Source organism: Medicago sativa, chromosome 3 (assembly GCF_051527215.1).
Source record: "Medicago sativa cultivar Bolivia chromosome 3, Bolivia_mono, whole genome shotgun sequence".
NCBI classification, from domain to species: Eukaryota; Viridiplantae; Streptophyta; class Magnoliopsida; order Fabales; family Fabaceae; genus Medicago; species Medicago sativa.
The window spans coordinates 94,741,595-94,760,008 of NC_140751.1; the positions used below are offsets into that span (position 1 = coordinate 94,741,595).

Consider the following 18,414-nt stretch of genomic DNA (forward strand, 5'->3'; position numbering starts at 1 on the left):
ATTCATTCATTAAATGACGTTTGTAGTCTACAAACGTCATTTAATGAATGAATCTAAAAATCAAACTTTTGATTATATTAGTGACCGGAGGATGTATGCAATATTGCATTGGATAGACAAACTCATATCTAAAAAAAATCATTAATGTGTGGAAATTTATAAATGATGTTATATTATATAGGACAAGAAAAAGAGTAGGAGTAAAAAATGTCGATAATTAAGGGTCATGCTAACTAGTGTCCTCAAAACACTAGTTAAGGAAAACAAAATAGAATATTTTACATTGTAAAGAGTATTATTTACACTTATAAGAGTTTGACTACACAAGTTTCAAGAATTTTTTACTACTCTCTCCGTCTCACAATTATTGTCTCTTTAGCATTTTCTCTATTTCTCAAAATAATTGTCACTTTACAATACCAATGCAACATTTATTAGTTTTTTCCACTATTATACCCTTATTTAGTGAATTTCATCCAACTTAACTACTCCACCAACTACAATTAATAAGGGTGTTTTAGTAAATGCTACTAATTTTACCATTGAAATCAACACAATTAATCATTTCCTTAATAATCGTGCACAAACCTTAAACGACTAATATTGTGAGACGGAGGGAGTATTAGTCTCCTTAACATTTTCCTAGTTTCAAGAAATTAAATTTAAAGAGAGTGGTAGACATTCAAAATGAATGAATAGAACCAAAGTTTATAGTAAAAGATGTCGGCACTAGAAAAAGGGCAATACTCCTTTTAATATTGCCCTTTTCCTTTGTTTAAAAAAAATACTCCCTCCGGTCCTATTTATAAGAAACATTTGACTTTTTTGATTCATTGCATAAATGATGTATTTGGTCTATATTATAGACAAGATACATTAATTACTCAATGAATCTAAAAAGTCAACTTTTTCTTATAAATAGGATCGGATGGTGTATTTTTTTTAAACAAAGAAAAAGGGCAATATTAATGAGGTTTATTAATGTATTTGACTTCCTTTAAAAAAATGTTGTTATTAATGACATTATTCATTGTGAAATACTCTCTCCTATCCTTAAGAAAATGTTCATACTACGTCACAAGATTTATAGCTCTTGTCCAAAAAAAAAAAAATATTTATTGCTCAAAAGACTTTTTTTTTTGCTGACTCTTATTTAACGTTAGTATTTTTAATAGGTTAAATTGGTCATTTGATCATCTAAATAATTTCTTGATTTCATTTTGGTCGCATAATTAGTAAAACAGTTTTGATCACCTAAAAATGTTTTTGTTGGTCAATTTGATCACTTGCCGTTAACTTTAACCACAAATGATTAAGGTGGACCAATATTGTAGGTGGTCCACCATTGACCTTATTACTTTTTTAATTTAAATTGTTTAATCATTTTAAAAAATGATTGCCATTGGATTATGGAGGTCAGCTTTATCTCATCGTGAACCAACAACAACTTATTTTATTTCTCTTCATCTTCTTCTTTCCTCTTGTTCATAATATTCAACGTCACCTTCATCACCACTCATAAACAACTTCGAAGAAAAAAAAATATAGGGTTTGAATCGTGTATTTTTTAGATGGTCATTACTCCGCGTATATTCTATAGGATCAGTTTGAAAATTTGACTTTTTCCGAAAATTCCAAGGGAATGAGACCAAGAATGGCCATTGCCTCCATGAGATGATCTGCTTCTACGTTGAACAAGTCTAAGATAGAATTCTCTTGGCAATCAAGGTGACTATCAAATTCACCTTATTTTAATCAAGGTGATCAACTTCTATTTCAACTGAGGATGCATGTCAATTATGGCCAAATAATGCATAGTAGAGTACTATTGGTACTTTATATGTTGTTCTAGTTAGGGTACCACAATGCTCTCTTTTGTCCGATTTTAATTATAAAAAAATAAATTGATAAAGAAAAACAAGTGAAATTGCAAGTTACAGAAATATTAGTGCATGTAGTTTTATTGTTCGTCAAAAATATTCTAGCATCCAATATATAAAACATAAATGTGAGTATTTAATATGTGGGTTCAAGGACAATAATTATTTCTTCCCTCCCCTCCAAAATAAAATACAGGATCTTGTCCATATGGAGCCTCATTGAGGGCACTGTAACAGTATGGCTCTGCAGCATAAGTAGTTACATATGCTGGATATTTGAGAGTTTTTGAATAATCCTTAATTCTAACATTGCTTATGTAACATGCAAGCCCAAATCGACTCATTGCTTCGTCTCCACTACCCATCTGTGTTCCAGTGTGAGGAGGGGTAGTTTTGACCTGATAACTAAACACCTGTCCTCCCCATTGAACCAATGTTGCACTGTGTTTTAAATTACCCAATAATTCTGCTGGCCAATAACCTACCATGATGTTATCCTTCACTCTAAGCCACCAGTTTCCATCCTCATCCTAAATCAAGCAAACAAATTACAAATCAAGAGAGAAAAGAAATAATATTTGTTATGTACATTACTCATATAATTCATTTTTCCGTTAAAAATTAAATATGATTGCATAAATACAATTTGTTAATTTGGTTAAGATTTTATCCATCACAAATTCAGAAATTTTATGTTCGATGTATGTATCATTTTACTTGAAACATTGTAGCTACGTACTAAATGTTTTTCTTAATTTTACTGATCGAGTACCAGATGTTGAGTGATTAATCTAATAAAGACATGTTATTATTACCCAAAATATTCCGACGTGGAGTTCATATTGTTGGTTAAACCTGGCTGAATAAGGTCCCACGACAGAACCAAGTGCAAACTCTGTGGCTATTTGCACAAAACCACTACAGGTAAGATCAAAGCAACCTGTTGACTTGTATGAATCTTTCTGCACCGCAATCAAGAAACCAAAAATCAACGTTGCTCTCTCTAGATTCGTGGAATTATAAAAAACAACTTGGTACTCCTTCAGGTCACTATTATAAGAAAAACTCCACTTTCTAGGTACATTCAATAATCAATGTATCTAGTCTTTGTCATAGACTAGATACATTAATTATTCAATGTATCTAAAAAGTGAAGTTTTGCTTATAATAGTGACCGGAGGGAGTATAAGATAAGAAAATGCCCACTTAGAAAGACAAAATATATAAATAAAATAAATATAAAAGAACTTACAGTCCAATAAATGAACAACCTGGAGTTGTGGTCACCATACAACTTTGGATTAACCTAACCATAACATATATAGAGAGCATTAGGCATGTGTACTCGTATCCATAAAATCAGTGATGTATATATTTAATCATATGTATTATACTATATAGCTAAGAATCAACTAGAAAAGTATGTGTGAATGGTTGATCTTGACTTTGAGGGAGGGTGATCACTAACCGCCCAACCTGCTTCGATGGTTTCAATTTCAAGACCATTGGCAGCCTTAAGCCATATTTGAGCAGTAGTGAAATCTTCTGGTCGTTCAACCTTTGGATTCCATATATTAATATTTCCTAGGGCGCCTATAAAATTGTATCCGAATGTCGCAAGATGTGCATCCTGCATGACATGATCACACCACAAACTCATTTATATATATAATGTTATTCATATACATTCATTATACTGCAATAAATTAGCTAAGAAATTGAAATGATAATCACTTGTGTGTGCGCATGTATAAAATTAATATCGGGTGTGATATTTTACCGAGCGATTTATCATCATAGACGATACATCATCGGTAGCACTGAGGTTGGAGAAATTTAGGTTTGTGGCATTTGTTGAATTCGCAGAAGGTTCTGGGGGTTTTTGTCCAAATCGATCAAGTGAAACAGCTCTCAACAAGTCATCCTTTTGAATTCTACGAATAGGTACGGTTCCTTTTGGACAACTTCCACTTTTCGTCCATGTTTGAAACACATTAGAGCTTGCATTTGAAGTAACTTTTGTGCTTGAACTTTGGGATTCAAAAAGAAAAGTAGGTATCCTCTACACAATTTGTTGGGTTAAGATGCACAATTCATTAGTTTGATAACGATGAGAGGAATCGAAGTTGAAATGAAAATTATAGGTAGTGGTAATTAATAGCGTACCTTAATAGTGTGATTTTTTAAGGCAGGATGGTCAAAAGCGGGTTGTTTGTAAATATCGACACAATCAATAATGTCACCATCTTCACTCTGCATAAAAAAAATATAAAAAAAAAGCTTAGATGTATCTAGACACAACAATTTAAAATCTTCTAAGGCATAATATTCTTAACGTCTATTAATAATATTTTCGCCGTTTCAAAAAAATAAACTAACTAAACGGTTTGATTTACGTGCATATATGATAAATTCTAAACTGCAAATATTTGTTCGTATTCATAAAAATAAATTTGTCTAGAAGGTAAAATCTAAACTGAATGTCTAACTGGAATGGCGGAGATATATGGAATTGCATACCTTGATGGATTTCACTGCAGGCTTGTTTAGAAGTTTCAATTTGGCTTCGATTTCTCTTTCTAAAGATGATGATGTTGCTTCAACTTTCGATGCTAGAATGGTAGTACACAAGGCAAAGAACATCCAAAGCAACAATATGGCAACCTTGCATTTCCCCATTCCACCTTGAGATCCTTCCTTCATTTCTCCTTTTTTTAATGGATGTTATAATGTATTTTATTTTACTTTGACAAAAGGGTGTTATTTTTACAGGGCTTTGAGAAAAAGGTGTTGTTAATATATTTATTCAATAAAAAAAATGCTAATAATAAAATATTTATTGTGACATTTATATTTTCTTTTTAGGGGTGTGACATTTATATTGTAGATTCATTTCATAATGAAATGTATTTATTGTTTTATTCCTCCCTCCTTTGCAAATTCGCTTTAGAAAAATAAAATATACATTTGTAAATTGACTTTATTTTTTAATTCTTGTAGACAAATTTGACTTCATATTTTATTTTGGACAGACAAATTTGACTTTATTAATTACATAATAAATAATAAAGTAAATACTTATTTTAGTATTTGAAAAATCGCATGACTCAATTTAATTCGTGAGAAAAATAAAAACATATTTTAGTCCATAAATTAAACAAATCGAAAAGAAAAAAAAACCTACCTTTATACACTGTTTGGATAATAAAGAAAAGATAAATGGTGTTTGGAGAGTAATAAAGAAAAGATAAATGGTGTTTGGATAATAAAGAAAAGATAAATGGTGTTCCCCTAAACTTAACTCAGTTGGTAGGAACATTGCATTATATATGCAGGGATCGAGATTCGAACATCAAACACCCCCTCTTATTCACTATCAAAAAGTGAACTACTAGTTGTTTGTCTACTTGACAAAAAAAAAAGGTAGAAAATAAAGCGAAAAGATCAAGGAAAAAGAAATAGAAAATAAGATCATTAAGAAAGTGAGATATAATGAAATAAAATTGATTACAGGAAGAAAAGAAACGTCTTTATAAAATGACATAAATATCCTTAAGCAAAAATTTGATATGATAGAAAAAAAAATTAAAAAAAAAATATTCCACTAATCCACATTTATTACAAAATACAAAAAGAAAAATAAATAGAATAAAATATTTTCCATAACCTAGTCATTGGCAAAGATTTTGATCATCCGTAAAATAATGGCGAAGATTTTAATTAAGAACTCTTTTTTTAGGGGATTTTAGCTAAGAACTATGTTAAAAAGTTTCATTGGATAAAAGATAGTTTGAATATATGTTTAAAAATGAGAGCAATCATCACCTCAAATACCGGTTTTGCGATATTGTGTTAGGCCCAGACTAAATTATTAAGGTTTTGTGATGAATTTTTAAAGCAAGTTGTTTCCTCCCAATTCACTTTTCTTCATACTCAAGAGTCATTGATACACATGAGGACTTACTTAAGGGTAGTGATGGAGCTAGAAATTTTAAGTTACAGAGGCAATATTCGACATATATATACATACATCACGATAGTCTCTACTACTTTTTAAATTATGAAAATATATGAATGTTTTTGAAAAATGCAAAATAACAATCACTTCTTCCATTATCATGTTATATTGACCATTGAAATAAAATAAAATCACAATCACAAAAATATTATGATTCAAAATATGAAATATATAAATTTAATTATACTTGCTATCCAAAATTACAACCTAGTAGTAGTATATATATTTCTCATATAGTATTGCCTTTCAAAAAAGTTGCTTAGGTTGGAGCCCCACAGTGTTGTGAGTAGAGTAGCTCCGTCCTGTTTAAGGGGTCCAAATTCATTATCACATAGATCAATTTTTTTTTTATTATTATTATTATTACTATTATTATTATTATTATTATTATTATTATTATTATTATTATTATTATTATTTCCGCATGCTTATTACTTAACTGTATGGGGCAGTGGATGCCACGTAAAAGAAAAAATAAGACATTTAAAAAAAAATATGATGAATGATTTAACAAGAAAAAAGTGAACTGAAATTGCAAAATTGAGAAATATTGCATATATTTTATTTTTCATCAAACACATTCTAACATCTAGTATAAAAATAATACAATCTATGTATTATGTGTGTGAGTTCAAGGACAATAAGGAGGTCTTCGCCCGGGTCCTCCAAAAAAGAACACAGGATCTTTTCCATATTGAACATCATTAAGGGCACTATAACAGTAAGGTTCTGCTGCATATGTGCTTACAAATGTTGGATACTTGAGAGTTTGTGAATAATCCTTGATTCTCACATTGGTCATGTAACATGCGAACCCAAATCGACCACTTGCTTCTTCTCCACTACCCATTTGTGTTCCTGTGTGAGGAGGGGTTGTTTTCACCTTATAACTAAACACTTGTCCTCCCCATTGAACCAATGTCGCACTATGTTGTAAGTTACCCACTATCTCTGCTGGCCAATAACCTACGATGATTTTATCCTTCACTCTAAGCCACCAGTTCCCGTTACGATCCCAAAATATTCCAACGTTGATTTCATATTGTTGGTTAAACTGAGATGAATAAGGTCCTACGGTAGAACCAAGTGCTATCTCTGAGGCTATTTGCACAAAACCTTTGCAAGTAAGATCGAAGCAACCTGTTGTATGGTATGAATCTTGCTGCACCACAATCAAGAAACCATAAATCAATATTGACATCTATATGGATTTGTGGTTATACAAAACAACTATATATAAGATTAGAAAGACCGCAAAAAGACAAATCTTTTAATAAATAGTAACTTACAGTCCAAGCGGCAAATAATCGGGAGTTGTGGTCACCATACAACTTTGGATTAACCTAAACCATAACATATAGAAAGAGCATTAGGCATGTGTACTCATATCTATATAATATAACTAAGAAACAACTAGTAAAGTATGTAATTTTGTAAAAAAAAATGAAGTAGGGCGATCACTAACCATCCAGCCAGCTTCAACGCTTGCAAAATTTTCACCATTGTTAGCCTTAAGCCACATTTGAGCAGTAGTGAAATCTTCTGGTTGTTCAACATTTGGATTCCATATGTTGATATTTGCTTGTGCGCCTATAAAATTGAATCCTAATGTCGCAAGATGTGCATCCTGCATGATCAAGAGTTGCCCATTTATTTATTTTTTTGAAAACTCGGTATAGCTAATTTACATGCTTATAACATTAATATTAACAATACATCCATTTATATATACTGCGATAAATTAGCTAAACAAAATCATAATGTGTACTTTTGGGTGCATATGTAAATAATAGTTGTGATATATACCGATCGATTTTCCAAATTAACATAATCGAGGTTTGAGAAATTAAGTTTTCTATTGTTTGTTGAACTGACAGATGGTTCTGGAGGTTTTTGTCCGAAGCGGTCAAGTGAAACAGCTCTTAACAAGTCCTCCTTTCGAATTCTACGAATAGGTACAGTTTCTTTTGGACAACTTCCACTTTTTTGCCATGTCTGAAACACATCAGTGCTTGCATTGGAAGCACCTCTTGTATTTGAACTTTGGTATTCAAGAAGAAAATCTGGTATCCGCTGCACAAATTGAAAAGATTCATAATTTGTTAGTTTGAGAAGCATGAGAAGAAGAATAATACTTCCTCATATCTCTATTATAACAAAAAAAAAAACAATTTTTTAGATTCATTGAATAGTTTATGTATCTGATTTATAGATACATGCTATCAATTATTCAATGAATCTAAAAAGTAATTTTTTTTTATAACATGAACTGGAGGAAGCACTAATTTAATCCATTCTAATTTCTAATAAAATATTATGATTGGGTCATTTTACAGTTTTTCAAATAGATTTTGAGTCAAAAATTAAAATATTTAAACTTATAAAGCACAAGAGTTGTAAATTTTACTTTAATCTTTGAATATTCGTACTTTTGAGCCGCAATGAACAATGTTAAGTCTAATATCAAAGATATTTCAAAAAAAAAAAAGTTGTTTATCATATAGAATCAACCTAGTAGTAATGAATAACACACCTGAATAGTGTGATTTATCAAGGCAGGATGGTCAAAAGCGGGTTGTTTGTAGATGTTGACGCAGTCAATAATATCTCCATCTTCACTCTGTAGAAAAACAATATTCTTAGATTTTTTATCCAAGCACAATAATCCAAAATTCATAGCTCTAATAACATTTAAAATGTTTCATCTATCAATATTTTCACCAAAATATAGAAAAAGACATTGAAATAATAACATTTTTTTCTCTCGGCCAAAACAATTGAGAGAGAAAGAAAGTATGAGATAGAGTTATCATAAAAATTGTTCTAAATTGTTGTACAGATATCCAATGGCAAAGTTAGCACAGTTTTTACCAAAAGGGCGAAATATAAAGAATTTTTTTACGCGAATATAAAGAAGAGTTATCATACTTTGATGGACTTCACGGCAGGCTTGTTTAGAAGCTTTAATTTGGCTACGATTTCTTTTTCTAAAAATGATGATGCTGCTCTTGCTTCAACTTTCAATTCTAGAATGGTAGTACACGAGACAAAGAACACCCAAAGCAACAATATTGCAACCTTGCATTTCCCCATTCCACCTCGATATCTCCCTTTCAGTAAACCCCTGGAAATATAAAATGAATATCACCAATATTTTATAGGGGGAGAGGGGCAATATTTTTTATTTTTGAAAGGAAGGGGAGATATTTTTTTATTTTGGTGCATAGGGGGGGGGGGGGGGGGGGGGGGGGGGGGATATTAATGGGTGTTTTAGGGCCCGTTTGTTACGAATTAAAATAAAAGTGATTTTGACATAAAATAATTTAGAGATTATTTTTTAGAGATTTTATGAAAAATCAAAATCTATTTTGCGTTTGTTTACCGTAATAAAAATCACTTTTTTTAAAAAATAATTTAGTTTGTTTGGATCCAGCTATATAAAAGCAATTTTTTGTTACAAAATTAGTTTAATCTTTAGATCCATATTTTCTCTTTCCTCTAAAAAAAATCTATTTTTTTAGAAGCTGCTCTCAACAGCTTCTCATTTGAAGCTGTTTTTAGATTTTTTTTTAGATTCTGATTTTTTAAAAAATTTGTAACAAACGGATGCAATATTCTTAAAAGTGATTATTTTCATAAAAAAAGTGATTTTTTCCTAAAAAAAAGCTATAACAAACGGGCTCTTAATGTCTTTACTTTATTTAGGGTGTATATTTTTAGTATGACATTTATATTTTTTGATTTTGTTTTTGTTAATCCCCAATTTCCATTAGAAGCGGGTTTGGTATTGTACCAAAAAAAAGAAGAAGAAGAAGGTTTGGTGATCCGAAGTTTGATTATAAAGTACACCCTCCGGTCACTAATATAAACAAAAATCCAATTTTTAGATACATTCAATTAATGATGTATGTAGTCTTTATTATATGTCATATACATCATTAATTGAATGTATCTAAAAAGTGGATTTTTGCTTATATTAGTGACCGGAGGGTGTAATTCGCATTGAAAAAAATTGTTCCATATTTAGTTATCGATATTTTTTAATTTTGGTCTTTCTTTACAATGTCCGGTTTCAAACCAAGTTAGGAAATGTTGAGATGCATGTATCAAACCAACCAACCTTCTAGAAACCAACATTTATTTTGTTGATTCATTCTATAATGAAATATAGTGACAGTTTGTTTTGGCGAATGCATAACCCAAAAACATGTGTTTACCAAATGCTACTAGTTGTAGCTTCTTTAAATTCGCGTTAATTTTCCATTAGAACGCGAGAAAGCCATTGTAAACATCATTCCATGCATGCTATGTTAATTTTTTTTAACTCCTTCCTTCTCAAAAATAAAGTAGCTGACAAAAATATCAATTTAACTAATAGTTGACTTTTTATATGCTTATCCATAGTTTTATTTTATTCCTAATTCAATCCATAAAAGTAACTTTTTATAGGCTTCTGCATAAATTTTTTTTTTATTAAGTAGTTTAGCGAGGTGATTAAGTGAAAAATTCGGGGTTTGAACCCCGGTCTCTGCATACATTATGTAATATGTTGTTAAGTGAGTTATGCTAGTGGGGGACGCCCATAGATTTTTTTTTATTGCATTGAAATGTTGAGTTTTAATTTGATTTGTATGTAATAAAAATTTACATTGACGCTTTGTCAAAAAAAAAATTACATTGACGCATATAAATTATACTTTAAATATTACAATGAAAAAATTTAGTAGAAAATATAATGTTGAACAAATTATTTATTTATTTCTTTAAAGAAAAATGTTGACCAAATTATTGTTGTATGAATGGAGAAAATACTGATATATTATCATTGTTCAATTCAACAAAAATAAAAATATAATATTTAACCATAAATTTAAGATATCGTTGAATAGACTTACTCTTCCCTTTCAAAGGAAATCCCTTCAAATTTTAAATGTATTATTTGTTATTATTTTTAATGTGTGTGAACATATTTTTTCTGTCATTTTTTTAACAAAATGCATTCATTCAAGTTGATATCAAACACCAATACGACAAAAATTTAAAATCATTAAAAAAGATAAACCTATGAACAAACTCATATCTATGTTAATAGCATCAAACAAAAAAGTTTGTAAGCCTACAAATATGACTATAATTAAATGTCTGAAATATACATGTCTATGAATCTTTGATGTTAACCAAAATCATGAATTGGATCTGCAATAAATCAAAATTAATATTTTAATCTGAATCAAATAAACACGGCACTGACACAAGAAAAAAAAAATACATTAAAACCAAAACAAACAACGATGTGCTTTCCTTAACAAAAGAAAAATGATGTGCTTAGACAACAAAATCACAAAAACATAAAAAATAAAAGAAAATATAAAAAAAAAATACTAGAAATATATGAAAACCTCATTTATCTAATAGGGGAAAAAATGGAGGGATTATTTCACGTCAAAGTTGACTCTAGAAACAAACATTTGATCATAGATTCATAGAAAAGATGTGCCCCTCAAATATTTTTCAAAAATGAGATTAAAATAAACTCTTTATATAGTGTTCATAAATGCCTATTATACCATAAAAAAAATTGTAATATGAAATTTGTACCATCAAATTTTTATAAATGAAATTTGTTGAATGTGGACTGAATTGTGGTTTTGACCCATCTAAACCAGACACTAACATCGCCATGAAATGAAGTTGATCAAATATCCGATGAAATGTTTATGGGAAATTCGATTCTATGTGCACAAAAGGACAATTCACAGAAGACTATAACAAGGCATTAGTACATCCCTTACGTCTACAACATGCTCAATAGGAAATGCAGCAATTAGGCACTTCCAAGGTCTAACAAAATGGATCAAAGGATTGCGTGTTTGTCCTAGGTAGGAAACTATTTCCATACAAAAATAATACTAAGCAGTTCAGATTCTAGCAACAGCCATTTCAACAGTTTGAAAATAGCATTATGATATGTATTTTTCTTGCTGCTCTTGGAGAAGCTTGGCAGATGATTTTGCATCCAAATAAAGTGAACAAATTTCATCAAGATCCGCCTACAAATTTCAAAACAGTAGCAACTCAATTAGTTAAAGGGTTAAAGTTAACAAATTATTCAAGTGCAGACGTTCAATTCATTATTACCTTGCAGATGTTGTCTCTGCCATTTATCTTGGCAACAACGCTCGCAGGTGATAAAAGTTGAACTGCATGCCTGATATGATAAACAACACATATAAGTCACATACGAAAGGAAAACGTTAAATAACAAGTAATCTAGAATTCAGACCTTAGAGATGTCCGTTGTCCAATCTCCCCAAGGAAAGCTAAACTTTCCTCATCCACAGCAAGTTCCTCCACTTGAGCTCGGATAGCTAGAATCTATATGCAAATAAGTGTGTATGTTGGAGCATCCAAAATTAGCATGTTTGGCATATTGAAAGGCTATTTGAAAGAAGGTTAAGGGCCATCATTTACCTGAATTATTTCAGCTGGACCGTAGGTTTGTGTTCGAATGATCACCAATCGATCCAATAGGTCAACAGGTATGCCATGAGGACTGGTCATATCAGTCCCTCTGTAAAAAAAACAGTCAATTTTACACTCAATTTTGAACATGATAAAAATAATTAAAATGGGATCATATCAATCTATAACTGCTAACAAATATGATCGCCATTTTGTGTTAAGAAACTTTTATGCCCCAACTAATCATGAAAACAGAGACATGCCCCATTGAGATACTGCAAAATCAGGTCTTCTAGGTCATGCATAGAGCACCGAAGAAGATTAAGACCTCAAAAATGATGGGCTACTAGCAATCAAATTTCATTTATCTAGTTTCTTCAAACTTTCCACTTCAGCAAAACTTAATACACAATTTTAGTTTCATCATACCTTACAGTGCATATTCCTCTATTTGTGGCAAAGATTACTATTGGAGATAGCGAGCTCTCTAAAGCACGATTAAGATAGGAAAAACACTCCATATCTAGCATATGCACCTGTAAAGAAGCATTAGAACTTCATTAAATGGATGCAATAAATTGCAGGCTTTAATTAGGGAGAAAGTTAACGATGAAGTCACCTCGTCAATAAACAGAACCCCAGGGACAAGTTCTGCAACACCTTCATCGATATATCGGTTGACAACCTGTCACCAACATAAGCATTTTTGTAAACATATAAAATACCTTCTTGTTTTTATATCACTCCTACATTTTTTTACCCTTTGCTTTTTTGTTCACAAGTCTGACTTAATCACCAATTTCATTTTAATAAATGAAACATCGAAAAGAATAACTATTATGCCCAAGGACAATCAAAATTTATTGATAAAATTGCAATTAATCTCATTTCTTAGATTGTTGGTTTTCTTCCAAATGAAAAAAGGTAACATAATACTAAATAGCATCTTCATGATGGAATCCACATAAAGTCTGCCCATTGTGGGTCTGCTTTAGAATGCCTTACCAGGTGTTTGAACTTATGACCTGATTACATGACAACAACTCTGACTGATATGTAAAGGTTCCCCTTCTAGTTAAACAATTAAACATGTATTGCAAGTTATAAAAAATACCTTATTAATTTCTTGTCTCAACTTGTCAGTGATTTCCGTCTTCCTAGGTTTCATCATCTGGCCCATAAGAGACAAAATATCTTGCCCCCCTTGAGGTCGCGCGTTGGCAGCATCCAAATCATGTAGGGTTACATCCTTTGAGAACAAAAAAAATAAAAATCACAACAAGAAACCAGTATATAGCAAGTGTCTAGAAAATATTTTTGCAGAGTCTGGACCTCCTCTGACAAATTTTATTTAAACCTTACTAGAAGAAAAGTACGGTGTCCATAGAAATTTGCTTAATGTTTTCCTCATCATCTTTCACGAAAAGACTTCAATTTAGTAATTAAAACAAACTGAATCAAAACCAGTGTTATAAATAGCGGATTGCGGAAAATAACGGATCGCCAAAAATCCGATATGAGAAATAGCGGACAGCATAGCGCAATATTAGCGGAAGCCGCAAAGTGGTTGAAGTAAATGATTATATATAAATAAAGCATGTTGCACACAAATAAAAACTACCTAAACAGAAATTTAAAAAGTGACTGACATAAAACTCAATCTCAATTGTTAAAACAACTAGTAAAGCATGATGTATTATTGCAGAAAGCCAGAAACATAAATTAAAAATGACTTAAAACTCAAAATATGAAATATGAAGTGAAGTATGAAGTGATGAGAGAAGATGGGGAGGCAGAGGAGGTTCAGTGATGAGAGGTTACCTAGGTAGTGGGGTTTAGGGGTTATATATGACCTCATCTCATCACCAACTCAGCACTATTTTATTTTTATTGTTTTTAAAAATGTCATGTGCAACAACTGCTATCGCAGATATGCAAAAAGTCACCACTATTGCAATGGTAGCAGAATCGCAATAGCGTATCGGCTTACGTCGCAGTTGCTCCAAATCCCTATATGTAATAGTGGTATAGCGGCACTAGAATGAATGAACTAAAAGTAGACAGTACTCCAATTTTAATTCAGAGCCTTTGCGGAGTAACATCTTAGGGTTGTTTGATGCACTTCCACCAAACTAGTTCCTCTGCTAGACTGCTATGCAGATGGAAAACTTTCTTACAATGGTCAAATATCAGGTCCTTGCAATGCTTAAATTCTCTATACATACACAAATAGTTGAACTGGAAACAATCAAAATGGTACCATTCTCTATACATACACAAATAGTTGTACCGGAAACAATCAAAATGTTACCCAAACAAATTATATCCTAAGCTTTATTTTATTTTTTTCAGAGCTAAGGAGGAGTTAAGCCCCAAACAAACTATATCCTACGTTGTTATCATCTATATGACGCCATTATCAACTTCAAACAAAACAGCAGAAGTGAGACTACTGAAATTAACAATTACATTTAGAAATGAAACCTGATTCATAGTACGGTTTATCGCCAAGGATTCAAATATAATTTACTAAATTAGAAAATCTTTATAGACATCACATGAATATAATAATGGTTTTCAAATCAAATACCTGAACAATCTCTTTTTTCTTGTGAACCTCTCCCTTGGGAAGTGGAACATACTCCTCAGCTTCAAGGTCAAACTCAGTAGCAAAAGCATCACTTCGGCCAACCCTTTTCACAGCCCCACTATTTGCCTCAATATATATAACATCCCCGACAGCTACCTGCACAGTGTGCATAAATCCCATGTATCAAAGCTGTAGAATGCTTAAAACCAATATTTGTATAGATTTAAAATGAAAATAACTTCCCAGTTCCCACCCAAATAAAAGTATAAAACAAAAAGTTATAAAATATAAACACATGACCTTTCAAAAAAGAGAAAAGAATAACAGCAAAACCGCACCTTTTCCTTGATCAAGGCATCATATATCGTGGGGTCCAACTTTAGTTGCTTGGTTCCTTTCACTGTCTTCAATCCAATTATCACATGGCTGATACTTTTACCATAACCTCCTGTTATACTCTCAGTTTCTTCGGGAGAGAGCTCGGTCACCTTGCACAGGACCAAAATCACATCAAAAAAACTTGATATAAAAAAATATGTAGCAGACAAAGTGGTAACAAGGGAATCACAGGACCAAAATCCCAGATTCCCAGTTTTAACAAGGGAATCACAGCGAACTCACCTCGCCTTCATATACTTCCTTATTTTCCTTAATACGTAGACCGATAGCCCGTCGAAAATTTTCCATAAGAACCTCGGTCTTCTTTACTTCCGTTGAGTATACTTCTGAACCAACCATTGGGCAGAATGGAACCTACAAAGCGGTGTAAATAAATCTTATAATGTCACAGAAACAATAGAATACAAGAATGATTTTTGGTACAAAACCTTGGTCCCAAGCTCCTGACATATCCCAAGTGCTAATGCAGTCTTTCCGGTTCCAGGGGGCCCGGCGAGAAGGAGTGCCTTGCCAGCCATCTTCTTCTGGCGTATCATGTCGACCACAAGGCCACACGCTTCTCTTGCCTCAGCTTGTCCCACAAACCCAGAAGCAAAAGGAACTGCTTTTCCACTGACCTGAACAAAACAATAACCAAACCAAAAAACAAGTAGTTGTTAGCTTAAAATTGAAGCATTCAAAACATTTGAGCATAGCAAGAAATAAGCAAAAGGATTTGGTTTCACCCGCAACAAACAGGCATGTGTAACACACAAAATCTGTGCTCATTTGGATCTATTGTTAAGGTTCAAATTTAGCGATTATTTTCACACACAGAAAACTAAGAAAAAAACTTATTAAATTGAGGAAGAGAACAAACCTCAAGACCTAGGCCTTTAATGTGAGTGTGAGTAGCAACACGCTGTTTCTTTGTTGTCGACTGAACCTCTTCAATTTTCATCTTCTCCATCTCTTTCTAGATAAGGTTTTCGGTTTTCACTTTGCAATGGAAACTGAGACACAAAGATAGGATTAGTAACATTAAAAGAATTAGGGGCGACAAAATTGCAAATCAGTGAGTCACAAATTCTATAGAACAATTTCAAATAATTCATACAATACCTAAGAAAACCCCCCAAAAAAACACAATACTATCAAATTAACATAATTTCACAATACTACAATAAGATACACTCAGCAAACAAACAGAACCATAGAGCACGCAGAATTGTGGCTACTTTATCTTCTTAGACCCCGACAAAAAGCCTAAAGACTTAAAAATCAGAAGTACAACTCACAACAATAACAGCCAAATTTTTTATATAAATACTATAATAAACGTTCATGAGCTTTGCATATGGACATATAGGAAATTTGAAATATATATTGCAAAAATTCAACAGAAATTTTAATATTTTCCCTCATCTTTCTAAATGTACACATCACAAAGAACTCATAGATAAAATGCATTACAGAACTCAAACAGAGTATGAAACTATGAACAAATTCTCAATTAACAATTAAAACATTTAGCTGTCATGAATAATAATCATACATGTTGGAAACAGAGAAACAAAACAAACACTTAAACTGGAAATCATTTGCTTCAAACTTAAAACGCGATAGAAATTTAAAAATAAAAAAAAATAAAACGATGAAATGAACAAGTTTGAACCTGATGAAGTAGCTACAGCAATGGCGACGTAATCGCTGTCCAGTGAGCTGAGAGGGTTCCGTGAGTGCACCGTCGGCGAGCTCTTGGTGCCGGAATCGCTTTCTCTTACGGCGGTAGCGGCTAGGTTTAAGGGTAGAGAGAGAGAGAAGAAAATGTTTAGAGTGCAGAGAGAGTATGAAACAAAACGAGAAAGAAGAGAGGGTTAGTTTATTAAACAAAGGGTTAAATATGTTTTTTTCCCTTATAAATATACTAACTTATCGTTTTAATATCTCTAAAATTTTCCTTCAACTTTTAGTTCCAATAAAATTTTCCATCTTCACTTTTAGTCCCTCTTTTAAAGTAAACTCATATGTATGATACATATTTTTGAATAAAATTTTGCAGAAAAATTCGTAATATTATAAGAATCTCTGCCAAAAAAAAATTAGAATTTTTTAACAAAACATAAATTTAATATGAATTTTTATATGTTTGACGGTTAAAAATTCATAATTAATTTATGTTTTGTTAAAAAATTATAATTTTTTGGGGGAATTTTTTTTACAATATTCTACATATTTCTGCACAATTTCATTAAAAAATACAAAAATTAATTTAAAAATAGGGACCAAAAGTAGTGATTGAAAATTTTATAGGGACTAAAAGTTGAAGGAAAATATTAGAGGGACTAAAACGAAAATTTAGTATATTTATAGGGACCAAAAACATATTTAACCTTTAAACAAATGTTCATTTTTTTAATTTAAAATATCAACCCTTGGATGTTTAATTCCTTTCAAAAAAACACAAAAACAAAAACTTGGATGTTTAATTGTCACATGTCTGTTTTTTTGAAGAATAATTGTCACATGTCTTACATCCGTACCTTAAATAGATTAAATGGAGCATACTTAAACTCGGTTTTGTGATAGTTTTGCGGCGCATGTGATTAAAAGGAGGGTGTTGTATAACAGAGGATTGAGATTGAAACAAATGTAGAAGACTGATCACAATTTTAAAAATTAACTATATTCTCTATAAATTGTTATAATACCCCCTATGAAAGTTTCTTTTACATAACCGCCCCTATGAAAGTTAAAACTAAAAGAATGATTATAATAGAATACATATGTCCTCGTGAGCTTAGCTCAGCTGGTTGGGACAATGCATAAAATATGCAAGGTCCAGGGTTCAAACCCCGGCCACTACCAAAAAAAATAATAGAATACATATATTACGACTAAAGTATGAAACTAAGAACAAATTCCCCTGTTTTAAGAAAGTATGAAACTAAGAACAAATTCCCCTGTTTTAAGAAAAATGTCTTACAATTTCATTTATGTTTATCTTTCTCCATTATCATATCATATACCAAGTCATTTAAAACATGTCAAATTATCGATCTTTTAGTTCAAAAGTATGGTGGATA

The 18,414-nt window shown here is 31.5% G+C and overlaps 3 protein-coding genes across 3 annotated transcripts; all 3 read right to left on the reverse strand.

Annotated features, from left to right (window-relative positions):
- Positions 1 to 1,994: 1,994 nt before the first annotated feature.
- Positions 1,995 to 4,652, reverse strand: LOC146942237 (protein neprosin-like). The gene is made up of 7 exons (XM_085756185.1): positions 4,401 to 4,652; positions 4,047 to 4,133; positions 3,661 to 3,942; positions 3,349 to 3,510; positions 3,133 to 3,186; positions 2,696 to 2,842; positions 1,995 to 2,410 (listed from the first exon to the last, which is right to left on the reverse strand). Exons 1-7 carry the CDS (start codon positions 4,581 to 4,583, stop codon positions 2,030 to 2,032), a joined length of 1,296 nt encoding a protein of 431 aa, XP_085612311.1. The 5' UTR covers positions 4,584 to 4,652; the 3' UTR covers positions 1,995 to 2,029.
- A 1,780-nt stretch (positions 4,653 to 6,432) lies between these two features.
- Positions 6,433 to 9,018, reverse strand: LOC146942238 (protein neprosin-like). Its single transcript, XM_085758036.1, has 6 exons — positions 8,827 to 9,018; positions 8,432 to 8,518; positions 7,705 to 7,971; positions 7,364 to 7,525; positions 7,188 to 7,241; positions 6,433 to 7,060 (listed from the first exon to the last, which is right to left on the reverse strand). The coding sequence occupies exons 1-6, from the start codon at positions 8,989 to 8,991 to the stop codon at positions 6,530 to 6,532; spliced, it is 1,266 nt and encodes a 421-aa protein (XP_085614162.1). The 5' UTR covers positions 8,992 to 9,018; the 3' UTR covers positions 6,433 to 6,529.
- A 2,632-nt stretch (positions 9,019 to 11,650) lies between these two features.
- On the reverse strand, positions 11,651 to 17,189 carry LOC146942239 (ruvB-like protein 1). Its single transcript, XM_085756186.1, has 13 exons — positions 17,004 to 17,189; positions 16,209 to 16,341; positions 15,778 to 15,966; positions 15,572 to 15,703; positions 15,289 to 15,438; positions 14,951 to 15,106; positions 13,475 to 13,609; positions 12,980 to 13,045; positions 12,790 to 12,896; positions 12,370 to 12,469; positions 12,182 to 12,273; positions 12,037 to 12,106; positions 11,651 to 11,948 (listed from the first exon to the last, which is right to left on the reverse strand). The coding sequence occupies exons 2-13, from the start codon at positions 16,296 to 16,298 to the stop codon at positions 11,859 to 11,861; spliced, it is 1,377 nt and encodes a 458-aa protein (XP_085612312.1). The 5' UTR covers positions 16,299 to 16,341; positions 17,004 to 17,189; the 3' UTR covers positions 11,651 to 11,858.
- Positions 17,190 to 18,414: the final 1,225 nt, after the last annotated feature.